This window comes from Mesoplodon bidens (assembly GCF_964165515.1).
Source record: "Mesoplodon bidens genome assembly, chromosome: 20".
Classification (NCBI taxonomy): domain Eukaryota; kingdom Metazoa; phylum Chordata; class Mammalia; order Artiodactyla; family Ziphiidae; genus Mesoplodon; species Mesoplodon bidens.
The window spans coordinates 28971150-28989133 of NC_138181.1; the positions used below are offsets into that span (position 1 = coordinate 28971150).

The 17984-nt window shown below is 50.3% G+C and overlaps 1 protein-coding gene across 2 annotated transcripts in view; it reads left to right on the forward strand.

Annotated features, from left to right (window-relative positions):
• ENPP6 (ectonucleotide pyrophosphatase/phosphodiesterase 6) overlaps positions 1-17984 on the forward strand; it is a 96587-nt gene that overhangs the window by 68594 nt on the left and 10009 nt on the right. For both annotated transcript variants that reach the window (XM_081220899.1, XM_081220900.1), the window contains exons 4-6: positions 3805-3946; positions 5102-5281; positions 8020-8157. In XM_081220899.1, coding sequence (XP_081077025.1) covers positions 3805-3946; positions 5102-5281; positions 8020-8157 — 460 coding nt within the window. The remainder of the gene's footprint in view (positions 1-3804; positions 3947-5101; positions 5282-8019; positions 8158-17984) is intronic.

Consider the following 17984-nt stretch of genomic DNA (forward strand, 5'->3'; position numbering starts at 1 on the left):
ACTACTTCCATTTCTCTCTCCCTATTTCTCTCCAACCCACTTCAGTAAGGAAAATGGATGTGACATCCTGAACTCTTTACAATGAAAAGAAATCTGGACAGGATCCTAAGGTGATGGGAGACCTGAGTGTCCCTGAAATCCAGGGTTGGGGGCCCCTTGCAGCTCTCAGGTAATTGGGCCGATGGCCACATGTCCTTCTGGCATGGTTCCTGGGCTGAAAGCTATAAATGGCCAATAACAGATGTGCAGGCGTTTCCACCCATCACTCCTCACCCAACCGCTCCATTACAAATGAGCTGACCAGTGATGGAGACCAGATCCATGTGGAAAACAGCTGGCCACCAAGAATTTGTCAGCTAAACTCCAACAGGCAAGAGCTCTTAGCCCTTGAAGACTCAGGTCCCTCATGAATCAATGAGCTCCAACATAGAGGTCTTTCACAAAAGGCATATGTGTAAATCCCCGAATGTCCACCATCGCAATTCCAGTGTTCCTGGCATCTGGGGTTGACAGCTTCCTGACACAGAGCCATCAGGTAAATCTGTGAGACTTGCTAGCTTTCTGATCACATGGAGATTTACGAATATGGCAAGCAGCCTTAAAGAAACCAGCCCAGTGGCTGCTGTGTTAAGGTGAAGTGTCTAAAATGCAGTGACCTGAAAGTATTTCATTGAGCTTTAGTGCAACCAGTAAACCTTGTGAAATGTTTCCCACATACAAGCCCCACCCTGGAAGCGTACACACCTAAACATAGGATGTTCTGTGTGAACCAGCGCACCTGGGATGCTACAGGCACAAGTACAAAAGGCAGCTAAGTGCAGAGACATATCCGAGGGCATGATTTTGTGGAAAGTTCCATTATGTTCAAACGTGGTGGAGGAAATACCATCGGTCCATCAGTGTAAGGAACATGGGCCTCAGAAGAGTTTAGGGTTATGTATGAAAATGCCACTCCCAAGTTAGAACTTTTCCCTACTGCCTGCACACGTGTGGAACCCTTAGTGACTTTTTGTTCTCTGCTGTCTGTAGATGCAGGGGGCATTTGTATTAGTCATTCATACACTAGCGAGTATGAATGATGATAATATTTGTGAGAAACAACCAAACAATAACTTACCCCAATCCCCATTGTGGAGGAGGGTGGACATGGCGTTTGTTAAAGAGGGGCCATTCTGGGCTTCCCTGGTGGCGCAGTGGTTGAGAGTCCGCCTGCCGCTGCAGGGGACACGGGTTCGTGCCCCGGTCCGGGAAGATCCCACATGCCGCGGAGCGGCTGGGCCCGTGAGCCATGGCCGCTGAGCCTGCGCGTCCGGAGCCTGTGCTCCACAAGGGGAGAGGCCACAACAGTGAGAGGCCCGCGTACAGCAAAAAAAAAAAAAAAAAAGAAGGGCCAGTCTGTTTTGTTCTAAAAAGAGAAAAGAACACTTGACTAGCAATTTCCCTTAACTGGAAACGAGTATATCCTCCAAACTGTGAATGAAGTACACCTCAGGGTACGAGAACATCACAGCATCATTAAAAGGTGTTGTGCCCTCTTGGCAACTATGACCATGGTGATGGAAGACGCCAGGCTGAACGTCCTCTGGAACCGATCCCCGTGTAGTGAATGGAGTCGGTGTGGACATTCAAAAGCCCGGGCTGGTGGAGTCAAGCGTTCTGACCTTGGACGTGGGAAGTTCACATTTCCAGTCCTAGCCGTGTCTCAGAGGTCTGTGAGGCCTAGAATCCTTTTTGGCCTATTTCCTCATCTGCAAAATCTGCAAGTGCTTTCCTCTAGGGACACTTTTCATTCATCTCAGATCCAGAATTTGGAGGCACATCCAAGCCGCAGACATGGAGCTCATGCCGAGAAATGAAAGTGACTCAGTTTCCCTGCTGCCTTTGCCTTGTCTCACGCCCCACTTTCTTGGGGTTGGTGGGATTCTTATAGCAGAATAAGAACCACTTCCACGTGGTCATTTGGGTTTAGCAGAATGTTTCCCCATGGGTGTGGGCTGTTGCGTTCTCTCAGAGTATCTGGGTCAGGGTGTTGGAGCGCCACCTGGGGCTCAGCACTGGCTCCGCTTCTCACGAGCTGTGTGATGTGGACAACGGTACCGAACTCTCTGTTTAATGTATTCCTGCCTGATAGGGTTGCTGCAAGGATGAATTATGATAATGTATGAAAAGCCCTCAACATAGTGCCCGACCTAGCATAACTATCATTTATTGAGCACTTACTATCATTATACCTTCAGCTGACAGTTACAGAGCTCCTACTGTATGCCAGATCCTACTGTATGTCTCAACACAATGGAGAATGAATGCATCCCAGGGTGAAAAAACCCTCAATTTAGAGGGGGAGGGAGGGACACATAAATGGGCAATTACAGCCCAGTGTGAAAAATCACAACCCAGAGATGAACCAGGAAAGCCGTGGAAGTGCCCAGGAGGGCCACCCAACTGAGCCTGGGCATCAGGGATGCTTCCTGGAAGAAGCACCTTCTTCCTGAGACCGAAGGATGGGCGGGATTGTGCAAACCACGCTCTGGAACTACTGTGAGGTTCTTTTCCCTCTTCTGTGGATTGCAAGGCCCAAGGCGCCACAGGCGCTGAGGATACACGTTCTCTCATTGCAAGTGGCGGGGGAGACCACACCAGGAGAGACCAGGCCGCCTCACTTGTGTGTTTGTTTAAATAGAGTTTTTCAAGGCAGTCCGCCAAGAGGATTATTATTAACCCTTAAAGTGCAAACAAAGGAGTTAGCCTTCATTCCTTTTCCACTGCTTCCTCTTTTGTCAGTTGCTGTTACCGCTACCCGCACCATCACCGTCATCAGCATCATTGCTCTGTTCAGGTGCTTTGGGGGACGTTGTGGGCAGGGCAGTCACAGTGGGAAGCTGTGCGCTGCGTGGAGGAGGGGGCACATCGCACGGTGTTTTCTCCCCGCCACCCCTGACTCCCTCAGCCTCCTACTCCAGCTTTGTCAGTAGTTCCCACTCAGTCTCAGCTTCGCACGGAGGGTTAAATAGTTGGATTTTTACCACCAGTACTCTGGCCGAGGGGGGCGTTTTTCTGGGATGCAGAAAGTGTGGTCAGTGCTAGAATTCACCCTGTGCCCACCCTGGAGCTGACCCTTCCTGGGTCCCCAGAGACGTCAGGCCCTGAACACAAACACAAACCTGTCTGCCTCCTACAAGGTTGCCTGGTAAAGCTTGTTCTTATTCTTGCGGGTCAGTGAAACCTACAGTCTAGTGTTTTATTTAGAGGCTTCCTCGAAGACCAGCAATAATGGAGGAGACTTTTTTTTTAAACATCTTTATAGGAGTATAATTGCTTTACAATGGTGTGTTAGTTTCTGCTGTATAACAAAGTGAATCAGCTCTACATGTACTTATATCCCCATATCTCCTCCCTCCTGCGTCTCCCTCCCACCCTCCATTATCCGAGGAGACGTTTTTTGAATGATTGCTTCTCTTTTCTCTGAGCTTCTGGTGACAGCTGGTGGTGAGGGGAGTTGTCAGAACTGTCCCCTGTCTGTCGCCACCTCTTCCAATTCCTGGGTCATGATGAGCTGAGAGGGGAGGTGACCCATAAGCATGCTCTCTGACTTTTGTCACCAGGGTGCTCGGGACTGGCATGTCTTGGTGCAGTATTCCTGTCTCTCCCTTGGAGAACCCCCTTGTTCTTTTTAAGGTATCAGCTGTGCCTGGACCACAGGGCACGGGCTGGAGGACGCCCATGCCTCCGCCAGGACCGCCGGGTGGGAGGGGAGAAAGCTGGCAGGGCCTCTCTCAGCTCTCACCCTGCCCACCCCCTCCCCAGGAGCGGCCAGGCGGACCTGGTGGCCATCTACTACGAGCGCATCGATGTGGAAGGCCACCACTATGGGCCCTCGTCGCCGCAGAGGAAAGAAGCCCTGAGGGCTGTGGACACCGTCCTGAAGTACATGACCAAGTGGATCCAGGTGACCGAAAACCAGGACCACTGGGCTAACCTTCCCTCTGTCACTCTTCTTCTGTCTCCTTGACTGTCCCACCCCTCGACATCTTCCTTCTTACTGCTGAGAGCTGACTGGGCCAGCTCAAGGGTCTGAGGAGTCTCTTTTCTTCACACAACGCCTCCCCAGGTACCACGAGCTCCCTTGTCTTACAGCCAGGCCAGTGGCACTGAAATGACCCAGATCTGCATTACCGTCTGGCTCAGCTGGCGAGATGGCCTGATGCTTTACCAAACCATTCAGTCTGGTAACCAGATTGGTGTGGGTGTGGAACCCAGGCCTGGGTTCTCTCCCTGATCCTGCCATACCCTTACTGAATGACTTTCAGCAAAGTATTATTTTTAAACTTTTTAAAATTTTATTTTTTATTGAAGTATAGTTGATTTACAATGTTGTGTTAGTGTGTTAGTTTCAGGTGTACAGCAAAGTGATTCAGATATATAGATAGACAGATGGATAAGTAGATAGATTATATATGCTTCTTTTCTGTTATAGGCTATTACAAGATATTGAATACAGTTCCCTGTGCCATTCAGTGGGTCCTTGTTGTTTATTTTATATAAGTAGTGTGTATCTGTTAATCCCAAACTCCTAATTTATCCCTCTCCCGCCACTTTCCCTTCGGGAACCATAAGTTTGTTTTCTCTCTGTGAGTCTATTTCTGTTCTGTAAATAAGTTCATTTGTATCATTTTTTAAAATCCCATCTATAAGTGATATCATATGATATTTGTCTTTGTCTGTCTTAAAATACTATTTTTTTAAACTTTGGTGGGGTTGGTTTTTCACATGTATAAAACGGGCGAGTGAGTGATGGTTGTCGTATTCCCACACAAGTTGGTTGAAAGACCCAAAGAGGATGAAAACAGAAAGGCTGTCGGAGCCTCGTACGTATTCTATTCAGCGCCAATCGGACGGGGACTGGCCTCTCGTTCCCTCCCTGCAGCACTTGTGCTATGGTTTTGAACCGTGTCTTATCAGGGCAGACAAGCAGATGCTTAAATTCAGAACTGGGGAAGAAGCCTTTCTCCTATAACCCGTAGCTGAAAACACCTCTTTGCCAGACAGCTGGTGTGAGAGGGTCCCCCTCGGGGCGCCGTCCTGACTGCCTGTCTCCCCCCAGGAGCGCGAGCTGCAGGACGACCTCAACGTCGTCATCTTCTCGGATCACGGGATGACTGACATTTTCTGGATGGACAGAGTGATCGAGCTGGATAAGTACATCAGCCTGCACGACCTGCAGCAGGTGAAGGACCGAGGGCCAGTTGTGAGCGTGTGGCCGGCGCCCGGGAAGCATTCTGAGGCAAGACGGGGGAGCAGGGGGTGGGGGGACGGGGGCGGAGCGCACCCCCGGAGGCCATGACTCTGCTCTGAGTTTGTGCGTAGCGTTAAGGCGGAGGCGCAGGGCAGCCTCGGGAGCCGGGACTCCGGGGGCAGATGACCCACGTGCTCCCTTCCTCGCCGAGGCACCTCTGTCCAGTGCTTCATCCTCCTGTGTCTTCTCTCCTCTAAAACGGGCCCTGAACGTTAGTGGACACGAAACGAGATGGGGGTGTGCGGTGCTCAGCACGTGGCGCGGGGGCCGTTTCGTTCTTGGCCAAAATGCAGCGCTTCTCCTGCGCAGCTGGGGGCAGCGGAAGCCTGCACAGAAGGTCCTTCCCCGGAGGACAGCCCCCAGTCTGACCTGTTCTCACCAGGGACTGGAGAGAGGAAGGCGACGGACGAGCACAGGCGGAGGCCGCGTGTGCCGTGGGTCGGGCCCTTAGCTCGGAGCCCCGCTCTCAGCGGCCGAGCAGCTCCCTAAGCGGCCCTCCTGCCGCTTCTCTGCTGCGTGCGCTGACGACACTGTAGCTGCCCTCCTAGGCGGCCGTGAAGCTCGGGAAGCAGCTGGGCCCGCTGCAGGCACGATGTGTGTGTCGCCTACGGCGATTACCGCCACCCGAGGGGGCGTCCCCACGAGGCTGTGGCGGAATTCCCACGGCGTGCGGATGGCGTGGGGCAGGGCTCCCGGGGACTCGGCGCGCTCGGTGACAAGGCCCCTGCTTACCCCTCCCTCCAAACAATCCTTCCCTCCGAGTGGCCGGTTAACCACGCTGAGGACGTGAAGGAGCGAGTGGCCCCGCCGGCTGACTGCTTTGCCCCGTGTGGCCTGGGCGTGTCCCAGCACAGGCTCTGGGCCTCTCTTCCCTGGGGGAGGCCTCCACCGCTGCCAGGGGCATCCGCAGGGAGATGGGAATCAGCCTCGGCTGGGCCGGCTGCCTGCTCCTGCTTCCCCACGGCGGTGACGCGGTTCGTATTGATGGAGCACTGGTGTAGGCTGGGGTCCGGCCCTTTTGGCCCAGACAGAGACCTTCCTCCCAGCCCTGACTGCTCCCTCCCACGTGAGAGTCTGAGATCTGTCTGTCTGGGGTTGAGGAACTCGGTGCCCGCAATGCGGCTTCTCCCCAGCCTCGTCCCCTTCCCTCGACGGGTGCCCCCTTTTCTCAGGCTCCACGGTCAGCAAGTGGAGGTGCTGAATATGTTTGCACAGGCTTCTCGTGAACTCCTTAAATATGAAACTGGGAAGAATATTTTACAGGTTGGCAGGTCCCACAGTAAATGGCTTCTTGCAAAGAAGTTCTGTTTTCCTGGCAAGGAACATCATCCGTTATCTCCTATCTGGCACCTAGGGACATGCCGTCTCCGGGATGCTAGAGCATCAACAGCTCGCGAGCTGGGAAGAGCTTTTTTCTTCCAACGTGGTGTGTACATCAGGCAGTTGCAAGCTGCCTAAAGCAGTTGGTAGATTATTCAGAACTGGGGCTATGTTTGGGTGACAGTTTGTCACGTGACGGACACAACAGTTTGTGACACCCGTTATGTGCCATCAGAGTTTTCACTTATGCAAAATCTTTCTGGTAATGCCCCCTACTTTCCTTAAGAATTATGGATTTTCTTAAGTAGGAAATCATAACTCCTGGGGCCAGAAGAAACTCTCTACTAAACAGCCTAAAGACTAATTATTTTCCAGAGTTGAACTGATAAACTCAATTTTATATTCAGTTCTACCCAGGAATATATGCCTGCTTTGGCTAAGGGCCAACAAATCAACACCAGCCGGTTGATTTTAATTTTAGCCATAAAGATTTAAGCTGCTGCTAAATATTGGAAAGAGGTACAGGGTTTACATCTTCATCAGAAAATTAGCAGTGTAATTAATGGCAAACAGTCACTAGTATTTTAAAATCAGGCGTAGAGCTTCCCTGGTGGTGCAGCGGTTAAGAATCCGCTTGCCAACACAGGTGACACGGGTTCGAGCCCTGGTCTGGGAAGATCCCAAGTGCCGCGGAGCAACTAAACCTGTGCGCTACAACTACTGAGCCTGCGCTCTGGAGCGTGCCAGCCACAACTACTGAAGCCTGCGTGCCACAACTACTGAAGCCCGCGCGCCTAGAGCCCGTGCTCCACGACAAGAGAAGCCACTGCAATGAAGAACAGCTCCCGCTCGCCGCAACTAGAGAAAGCCCACGCCCAGCAACAAAGACCCAACGCAGCCAAAAATAAATAAAAATAAAATAAATAAATTTATTTTAAAAAATCAGGTGTTGGGCTTCCCTGGTGGCGCAGTGGTTGAGAGTCCGCCTGCCGATGCAGGGGACACGGGTTCGTGCCCCGGTCTGGGAAGATCCCACATGCCGCAGAGCGGCTGGGCCCGTGAGCCATGGCCGCTGAGCCTGTGCGTCCGGAGCCTGTGCTCTGCAAGGGGAGAGGCCACAACAGTGAGAGGCCCGCCTACCGCAAAAAAAAAAAAAAAAAAAAAAAAAAAAATCAGGTGTAGATAGGACATGCTCTAGGTCTAGTCAAAGAATAAATGCTTTTCTTTGATCTTGGTGGTGTTTAACATCAGGCAGACCAATTTCTCATTCACCTTTTTATTTTACTATAGTATTTTTGACATAAATAAGTTTTTATAAAGTCCTCCCTTTCCTCCAGGTCCAATAAATATTCACATACATTTAAGAGACAGAATGCAAAATTGGTCATTCTTGGTTATCTTTGCAGATATATAACAAATTGAGAACAGTGGAGCACATGACTGTCTACGAGAAGGAGGCCATCCCGAGCAGGTTCTATTACAAGAAAGGGAAATTTGTCTCTCCTTTGACCTTAGTGGCCGATGAAGGATGGTTCATAACTGAGGTAAATATAAAACATATGACAAGATATTCATTATACAAATTCTATCAAACAGCCAAAGGTAAACAATTATTTACCTTTTCCACCTGAAAAATTTCGTTTTTGCTTAAGTCTCATTTGTTGTATTATTTCCTTCTTTAGAGAATCCAAAGGCTTGGTCAGGTGACTTTGTAGACGCAAACTGGAGACTCTGACCCAGAGCCATGGTTTAGACTTCATGGCTCCAGACTTGCTGTATTTTAACAAATGGGCCTTAACTCAATTACCCAGGCTTACAGTGTAGCCTATTCAGTTTAAAGTAGAACAGTTACTGTGAACCAAAGCAATTGCTTTAGGGCAGCAAAAAGCCAGGAGAGGCTCGGCTTTGCTTTCACCTTAAAGAGAAATGATTGGCAAACAAAAGTCCACAGGTCCAGGTCTCTGGTTTGCCAACTTGATTTTACAGAGCTTATCTTGCGTTTCGGGCCCAAACCCTAATTGCTTGGTGCCCAGATGATTTCAGCAGCTTCCTCCTTGCCCACCTGGACTCCAAGCTCACCAGGCCCTTGCATCAGCTTGTGATACCCGGCCAGCTAGTAAGGCATCCCAAAGGGGAATCCGCAGTCACGTCCTGTTTAGAGTCAGTTCCCAGACAGGGCCTGGATCACTGTCAGTATGAGTATGAAGCTGGGTTACAAACTGATCAGACTACAGGGTAAAAGAGAGTAGCAGATGTTGGCACATGAGAGTTGTTGGTCGAGGCCAACAAAGTACAGTCAAATTCGAGGTTGCGCATCTGTAGATTCAACCAACTCTGATCAGAAATATTCAGGGGAAGAAAATTCCAGAAATTTCCAAAAAGCAAGACTTGAATTGGCTGGATGTCGGCAACCAGTTACATCACATTTTCATTGTATTTACAACTATTTACAAAGCATTTCATTGTATTAGGTATCATAAGTAATCCAGAGATGATTTAAAATACACAGGAGGATGTGTGTAGTTATATGCAAATACTATGCTGTTTTGTATAAGGGACTTGAGCATCCACAGATTTTGGTATCCGAGGGGATCCTGGAAACAATCCCCTGTGGATACCGAGGGATGACTGTATAAGGCCTAAGAGTGGTATTTAATCTACCAGAGTGGGGGCAGGGGGCGATCAGCAGAAATACTGATCAGGCAAAATGAGTGGACGTCTAGCGACCCAGGTGTGCAAAACGGGGATTCCCTGATGCAAACTTCAGTCGTTCAGGAGGACTGAGTTGTCCCTGTGTGCTCTCAGACAAGAGAAGCAGCTGGTCGCTGAGGAAACAAAGCAGAACTGGTCAGAAATGTCAAATTAATATAAAATTTGCACATATAAGAAATCTGTCAAGGGCTTCCCTGGTGGCGCAGTGGTTGAGAGTCCACCTGCCGATGCAGGGGACACGGGTTCGTGCCCTGGTCCGGGAAGATCCCACATGCCGCGGAGCGGCTGGGCCCGTGAGCCATGGCCGCTGAGCCTGCGCGTCCGGAGCCTGTGCTCCGCAACGGGAGAGGCCACAACAGTGAGAGGCCCGCGTACCGCAAAAAAAAAAAAAAAAAATCTGTCAAGAAAAATTTCTTCTTAAAATGTTGGTTGGCAACATCGGCCACAATAATAATAGCCATCTTGGATTAAGTATCTCCTAGTTACTATTTCTGTTTCTCTCCATGACTCTGCATTGTAGATATTGTTAGTCCTGAAAATCACTTACCATAACATAGAATGGAACCCAAGGTGGTTCTGAGCTTCCTGGCCACCAACTCAGAGACGAAAGTGCCATCAGTTTTATCAGTGTAACTTACGGTGTCTGTAACATAAAAACACAAATGTTTCTTTAGAAAATCATGCCAGTCCCTGGTCCTGAGAGAAATTTAGGTATTTTTTAGTCCATCTTTTGCGGTACCTTAGTTTTCTAGACTGAACCCCTTAATCATTTTACTCCTATCTTCAAATTTACGGATTTTTATTTTTAAGATTCAAATATGAAAATTATAATTTCTGAGCCTACTTAGATTTAATACTGGGGTTTTATCTCTTTATCTTCTGAAAAATCCTAAAAACGGGTGCCCATTCTTTCCCTGCTGTCTTAGACTTTTTTCTTTTACATCTCTCTGTTGTTTATTATACCTACTTGACTATAGAGAATTGAAAACGCCGTTATAGATCCCTGTTCCTGCAATGTGCCAGGACTATTCATCTCCCACATTCTTATTTGCAAAATCTCTCCCCACATGGTAAAAGAACATTGTGTTTGCTCTGTAACCTAAATACCAGTGCACAGCCCGGGTGAGGATGTTCCTGTTCTGGATTGCACTTTGCATCTGCAGCAGGGCGAATTCTCAGCCCTGAAAACAACTTCTCTGGGTCCAGGTTTGGATAGCAGAGGAGTCTTTTTTTTTTTTTTTTTTTCTGGCTTTGACATGCTTAGGAAAACAGCTGAGTCAGGACAAATTGATGCTGGTTGGGGCCAATAAAATAGAATCCCACCTCCCCTTCCTTTTTCCCTACAACCACCATCCCGTAAACATACAAGATTAGGCTTCCTTGGCAAAAATACCATTCCCATATAAACACCAACTTTTTGCCACCAATTTAAGTTTTGCAGACTCTAAGGCAGCTGCTCTAACAGGAAGACGCAACTGAGTTTTTTTTTTTCTTAATGGTCATTTGGAGAGCTGTCACTAAAAAAGATAAAGATAGGGAAACCTGGGCTTCCCTGGTGGTGCAGTGGTTGAGAGTCCGCCTGCCGATGCAGGGGACACGGGTTCGTGCCCTGGTCCAGGAAGATCCCACATGCCGTGGAGCGGCTGGGCCTGTGAGCCATGGCCGCTGAGCCTGTGCGTCCGGAGCCTGTGCTCCGCAACGGGAGAGGCCACAACAGTGAGAGGCCTGCATACTGCAAAAAAAAAAAACAGGCAGGAATCAGGAAGGAGAAGGCACTCTAGATTCTACTGATGGTTTATTGGGCTCTTGATGGTACCAGAATCCACTGAGTACAGGTGTGGAGAGCAGGTCAGGAGAGCATTAAGTACGTTGGGATCCAACCACTTGACACCCAACGCTTGAGTCTTGCATTAGAAAAATCATTTTCACACATACGAAAATTCTGGTTCAAGTATGTGCAAATCTCCCATGTTGGTGAGAGGAAAGGAGAGGGCTGGTTAGGAAGAGTTTGTTGCATTGTGACAAAAGCAAGAAAAAAATGAATGCCAACGTTAGAACTTTTGTGAAGGAGCTGAGACTTATCTCCAGATCAGAAGGGTGAGTCCATAATTCCAATCCACGAAATCAGAAATACCTTGAACATTGTAGTGGAAGATTTGAAGGCTCTTTGGAGAACTGGATGGACTTCGTGCTTAACGGTTACATCCGGGTTGTAATTCTTTGTCACTCTTAGCTCTGGGACCTTAGTCAAGACATTTAAAACTCTGAGCCTCACTTAACTCAGTAAAATCGGGATAACATCCACAATGCAGAAACAGCAAGCAGGAGACACTTAATTCAAGGTAGCTATTATTACTGTTGCTGCTGTTGTTGTTGACCAACATTTTTAAAAGACAATTTTCTAGATATATTTATTATCTGAAAAATGCACAATAACTGGATGCATGTATCATTGAAACTTTTGGGGGACGGTAGTGGGGAGCTCATTCTAAAGGTTCTAATGATCCGTGATAAATGAAGATTAATTTTACAGGGCTCACTGTCACTAAGGAGAGGTGTATGAAAAAACACTGATGGTCTCTGTATTTAGTGGGTAGACATAAGAAATATAAGAATTGCGGGGGGTGACTGCTCACAGCCTCAGTTGCTCAAACTCTTGTTTTTCTTGTGAGCTGTGAGTTACAGTATCCCGAGGATTATGGAGCACGCTCCCCCCTTGTTGCAATTCCCGATGGTTTCCCCTTGCACTTAAGGTAGGATCTGAAGTCTTGCCCGTGGCTGGGCCTGCTCAGGCCCCGCTGCCCCGGGCAGCCTCAGACGCGTCGCTGTCCCTCTCCTCACTCCCCGCACGTGCCGCTGGGTCCCTCCCTTCAGTTCCTCTAACTCTCAAGGCCCTTTCCTGCCTCAGATCCCTCCCGCATCCCACTCCGTCGGCCAGGAAAGCGACCCCTTCTCCCTGCCCCGTCGACGGCCCCTCATCCTTCAAGTTCCAGCCTGGAGGTCACTTTGTCAGAGACATTCTGCCCCTCATCTGAGTCAGGCTTCCTCTCCTCCCAGACCGTCTCTTTCATATCACTCTGTCTCCATTATAACACAGTACACCTTGTAACTGCACGCTTATCCCTTTGTATGGCATGCGTGCTTATTTAATATTTGGCTCCTTCCCTGGGCTGTGAGCTCCACGAGGGCAGGAGCTCCCAGGGGCTCCGCACTCTCATTGGAGTCAGAACTTTGGTAGGTTACATGGAGCGGGTGCTCAGCAGATGTCTGTTGAATTTAGCAGATGAGTGATTTTTTTAGGTATGTGGAGTTTGGAAGAATGTACTTGAGTTTGGCGGAAACTACCCACCGAATGTCTCCACTTTGCATTTTGTTCTGTTGTCCCTATCTATCCCATATGCCAAGGACATTTAGCATCACTGGACCGGCCTCCTGAGGGCTCGTGGACCATCCTAGACATTGTGACAGCCTCAGTGCCCCCTGGTGGAGGGATGGGTGCAGAGCATGGGTGAGTGGAAAGGATCGTGAGAAAAGCACATGGGCTGGGAGAGAGAGGCCACCTTGTGCTCGGCTCACATGCTTCCGTGAAGAGCGTGACCCTCGTCCCCTGGCAAGGACAAGCAAAGAGAGGGCTTACAGAGGATGGTGGCCAGGTCTTAGGGAGACAGAGGGGTGGGGCCTCCATTTAGGAAGCCTTGTTTCCATCCTTGAAGAAAGGAGCTTGGCAGGTGTGACAGTCTGGGGCTTAAGCTAGGCAGGTGGCCTGTGTCTTTTGCCTCTTCATGGTTAGTCCTCTGGGAAGATGAACACCTTCAGCTTTCTGTCCCTGCAGGAGGGGAGGCCAGAGAAGGGACTGGCAGTAGTTGGAAATCTAGTCTGTATACTAAGGAGCACAGTGAGAAGCAAACTGGGGGAGCCACTGGGCAGGGAGCTTGCTTGTATGATGCCAGCCGTCACACTGGATACTTGTGCAATTCCAGGTGACAAAGTCAATAGGTTTCCCTATCTTTTTTTTTTTTCTGTACGCGGGCCTCTCACTGTTGTGGCCTCTCCTGCTGTGGAGCACAGGCTCCGGATGCTCAGGCCCAGCGGCCATGGCTCATGGGCCCAGCCGCTCCGTGGCATGTGGGATCTTCCCGGACCGGGGCACGAACCCATGTCCCCCGCATCGGCAGGCGGACTCTCAACCACTGCGCCACCAGGGAAGCTCCTGCCTGTTTTTTAAGCCCAACTCAAATACCATCTCTTCCATGAAATACCCAGCTCTTCCCTCATTTCCTCCATCTTGGAATCTCACAAAACCCTGAATCACTCCCCAGGTGCTGCACTTGTTTGTCTTCTTTTGAACTCTTCCTTCCTGGGGTGGAAGCTCCCTGAGGGCAGGTCTGTGGCATCTTGACCTTCGTTTCCCTCTGTGGAACCTAGTACACGGCAAAAACTCGGTACATGTTTGTGATATATGAATTAAGAGATGAATTCATAAATATTGAGACAGTTGTTTCTTGATTACTTGTTGACAGGTTGTTTATTTTGTAGGTTAGTAAATCAGTGACCAATTAGACAGAGAGGAAAGCTGAGTCAGGCCTTTAACTTTGGCTAATTATTAGTACCCCTAGAAGAGATTTCAACAGAAAAAAAGGTGTTGAAACCACTAATGGCAATTGTCCTAGCTTCAGTTAGCCCACAGCTGGAGCCCAAGGGCGGGCGGATACATCAGCTTTCCCCAGGCCCTACTCAGGTCCAGGGGCTAATTCCTGCGGCCTCTCCTGAACAGCGTCCACTTCATGCCATGTCCACTGTGCTCAAAAAATCAGCCAGATGCAGCCAGAAGCTGGTGAAAGATTGTGAGACAGGGTGCTTCATTTTTGATCTTCTGGACTCTCGTCTGAGTGGAGGGAAATGCGGCAAATTCAGGCCCAAGCTTCCAAGGGAGGCCCGAATTTGTCTCCAGAGGAAAGATTTACTTTGAAACTTGGCAAAGGATATGAAATGCCGGGCTCAATTCTAAGGCCTGGGGTTGAATGGCAGTTAGGCCTGAACCCAAAATATTTGGGGAAATCAAGACAAGCTGGAGAATGTGGCTTCTGAGTTTTAGTGGCAGCTGGAGTGGTTTTGTCCAGGCCCAAGTAATGGAGCTTCAGGAAGCTGGTGTTGGGGGCTGGAAGCTGCTTGCTTTCTGGGGGTGACTAGGGTCATTGGTACGCCCTGTCGGAGACCACACGGACGCCCTCCTCCCTGTTGGCACGCTTCAGTAAACATGTCCAGGGGGAGAAAAGAGTAAAAGAAAGCCCATCCACTCAGTGCTCTCCTCAATACTTCCCTCCACTCCAAGGAATTCTGCTGCCCTTGGTCCCTGATGATTTTGCTGTCTGGCATTTTCCATTTCCAAGATTAGGTTGCGTGTGGCAGCGGGCTTGCCAGGGTCAGACCGGGGCCTGAGGCCTGAGCAATTAAATTCTGTTCTAGAAAGAGGCAGCCTTCTAAGACGGAGAAAGAGAAACTGTTGGGGGACGAGTCTTTGCAGTGGCGCATGGCAAACACACATCTGAAGGTTCATGACCACCATTCCTGGGGGGCTCCAAGGAGTCATCCCCACAGGAAGCCTCTCGGGAGGAGGGTTTAAAATGATGATGCCACAAAACCAGAGACACAGTGCTTTGTAATAGACGCCTAGCTCGACCTTAACCCTAGCAGCAAAAGCCCAGAGCCAGCCAGACTGCGCTCCCTTCCACAAGAGTTCTAATCGAAGCCACTTCTGATACATCACTGGGTGCCTTTTCCAGCCTGAGATGATGTGAGTTTATTGCAATGTGGAGGGCATGGGAAGTCGCTATTTCATTTGTATTAGGCCCCTCACACACCTTAGACAGGTGTTCACATTTTATTTATTGATTTTAATTGGACCAGATTTCAACTTTGTTCCCCAGTGCCCTAGAGGTGGGGTGAGAGGCCTCATCAAGAGAGGAGGAGGGGACCCTCGGGTCCTTGACCCTACTCCTCGACAGGAATTACACTTTTAGTGGCTGACACGAGGGGTGATGGTCGAAATGTTTGACCAACAGTGAACCTGGCGCCGGCCAATGAGCCTCGATGGCAGGTGGGAAAAGCCAGTCGGCCGCCCAGTTCCTCTTTGGAAAGCAGCCTGTGTGAGCGATTCCATGCTGGACTCTGCGCCTGCCGCGGGGAGGCCCTGTGCTCTCTCTGGGAGGGAGGCCCTGCGCTGCTGTGTGGGACCCCACGAAGGGGCCTGAGGCACAGCCTCTGACCTCAACGTGGTGACCCAGCGTAACGCGAAGTGTTCTCAGAAAACGATGGATACTCACTGAACACAGCACAGGACAGATGCAGGTGAATGACTGCCAGTGGTTTCCAGGCCAGACGATGCATCCCAGTCACCTGGGGGACGATGATTAAATAGAGTTCCTGCCTTACAGACCTGCTGAATCCAAATACCCAAAGTGGGAGCCGGGATAAGCTCAGGGCACTGTGTGCACAGCCAGGCTTGGGATCCAGCAGTGTAGACGGTGAGTTTCAAGGGGGAAGACTGGAGAGGGGGTCACCCAGATGGAGCAGGGAGACCCAGACAAGACCCCGAACGGCGCCTCTGGCCTGGGAGGGAAGCCACGAAGAACGGATTACCACCTCCTTGGCTGCCCCAAGAGAAGTCATTTTGGGTGCAAGGCAAGACCGGGAGTCCAGATGTTTTCCTGGAGCTGGAAAGCATTCCCTGCCCCCTCAGGAGTATTCTTCTCTGTGGCTTAGTAACCATTTTCAGATCTATGGCGGAGGGGAAATCGGAAGGAGGCGGTGAGAAATATACGTGCTAATATATTCCCCAAATGCAACAGTACAAAGCGAGTAATTGACCAGACAGTTTATGGAAGCAAGTGCCTCCGCCACGTGCAGACAGACAGTAACGACTACAGGCCACCCTCAGCTTCCTCCCAGCCTTCCGTCCCCGCTTCCACCCCGATCCTCTTTCCCAGCGCCACCCCCACTTCTGACTGTGCTACCGAGACATCGCAGCTCAGCAGCAGAAAGGCATCCAAAACTGGCAAGTCAAAGAGACAGGTCCGGGCACTTGTTGAACCAACTTCATTAGCTGGTTTGCTGATTTGGGGGTAAACAGTGAATGCAACTTTTTTTTTTTTTTTAATGCCAAGGATGCATGAGACAAAGAGCTAGTCTAGAAACGACAAGTCTTATCTCATACGTAATCTCCTGGCTCCCCCAGTTCAGCAAGCTTCTGGTAGACATTTCGTGGTGAACTGGTAGTGGAGTGAGGCATTAAAATACGGCGCAGGCACCAAATAAAAGAACCCAGGTCTAGAAACATAAGAACAAACATTGCTCACCGTGTTCCTCCTGTGAACTCTTTCTGGGTCCTTCCTGTGGGAAATGACGAACTAGTTTAGGGGCTCATGAAGGGGGGCGTCCCGGCACTGCTGTCCACCCACGTACAGAGGAGGGGTCCCGGAAGGTACTGGAAGGTGCTGAACAAGTGGACTTGGTGAGGATTTTATTTGAACTGACAAGAGAGTGTTCATTACAGAGCGACCAACTTGCCCCGGTTCGCCTAGGCCTGTCCTGGTTTTAAAACAGGAAGTTTTGCATCCCTGGACCCCCGCAGTCCCCGACAAACCGGGACAGTCGGTCACCCTGTCGGGCTGGCACAGCCTCGGGTAGACACCGCCTCACTCCTCCCGACAGCCTCACGGTGCCTTCTTCTCGCGCTCTCCCCACGTGCGGTCACTACACAAGGTCCCCTGGCCTCGCAGGGCCTCCTCTGTGTCAGCCCTCCCGCCACTCAGAGCTCCCTGGGGGCCGCTACTGGGGAGCCGCAGGGCTGCCGGCGCTCTGCGCTAGAGCCTCCTGGTGGCCTCCTCACTCCCTCTCTCACACACACACACACAGACTCACGCTCACACAGACTCACGCTCACACTCGCTCACACATAGACTCACGCTCACACACAGACACACAGACTCACGCTCACACTCGCTCACACAGACTCGCACACACACACAGACTCGCACACACACAGACTTATGCTCACACACACAAACTGACACAGACTCACGCTCACACACACACAGTCTAATGCTCACACGCTCACACAGACACACACGCTCACACAGACTCACGCTCACACACACACACGCTCACACACACAGACTCACGCTCACACACACAAACTGACACACAGACTCACGCTCACACACTCACGCTCACACACAGACCCCTCTACCCTCGCTCTCCTGGAGGGTTCGGGCACCTCCCCGGGATGTCACTAGGCGGTGCTGTGTGGCAGCCCCTGGGCCTGGTAGGGTCAGGAGGGGTGAGGCTCAACCAGTAGCTTGAGGAGCCCCTGTCTGGGGACTGAGGTCTGGGGTGCTTCACCCTCAGGGCTGCCCCTGTGTGGTATGTGTCACACGGCTGCATAGGCCTGCGCTGGGATGCTCATGTGGGGATACAGAACCCAGCGAAACGGTGAAAGCCACCAGGAGAGGACAAGGAAGGAAATCATCCCTGCACCTTCTTGAGGTTAATTACATAATGTAATTAGATTATGTCATGTAATCCATTCAATCACTTCGCTTCTCACATAACCAGCCAGTTTACTATTACTTTTTAAAATCAGTAAGAATAGTTGTTTCAC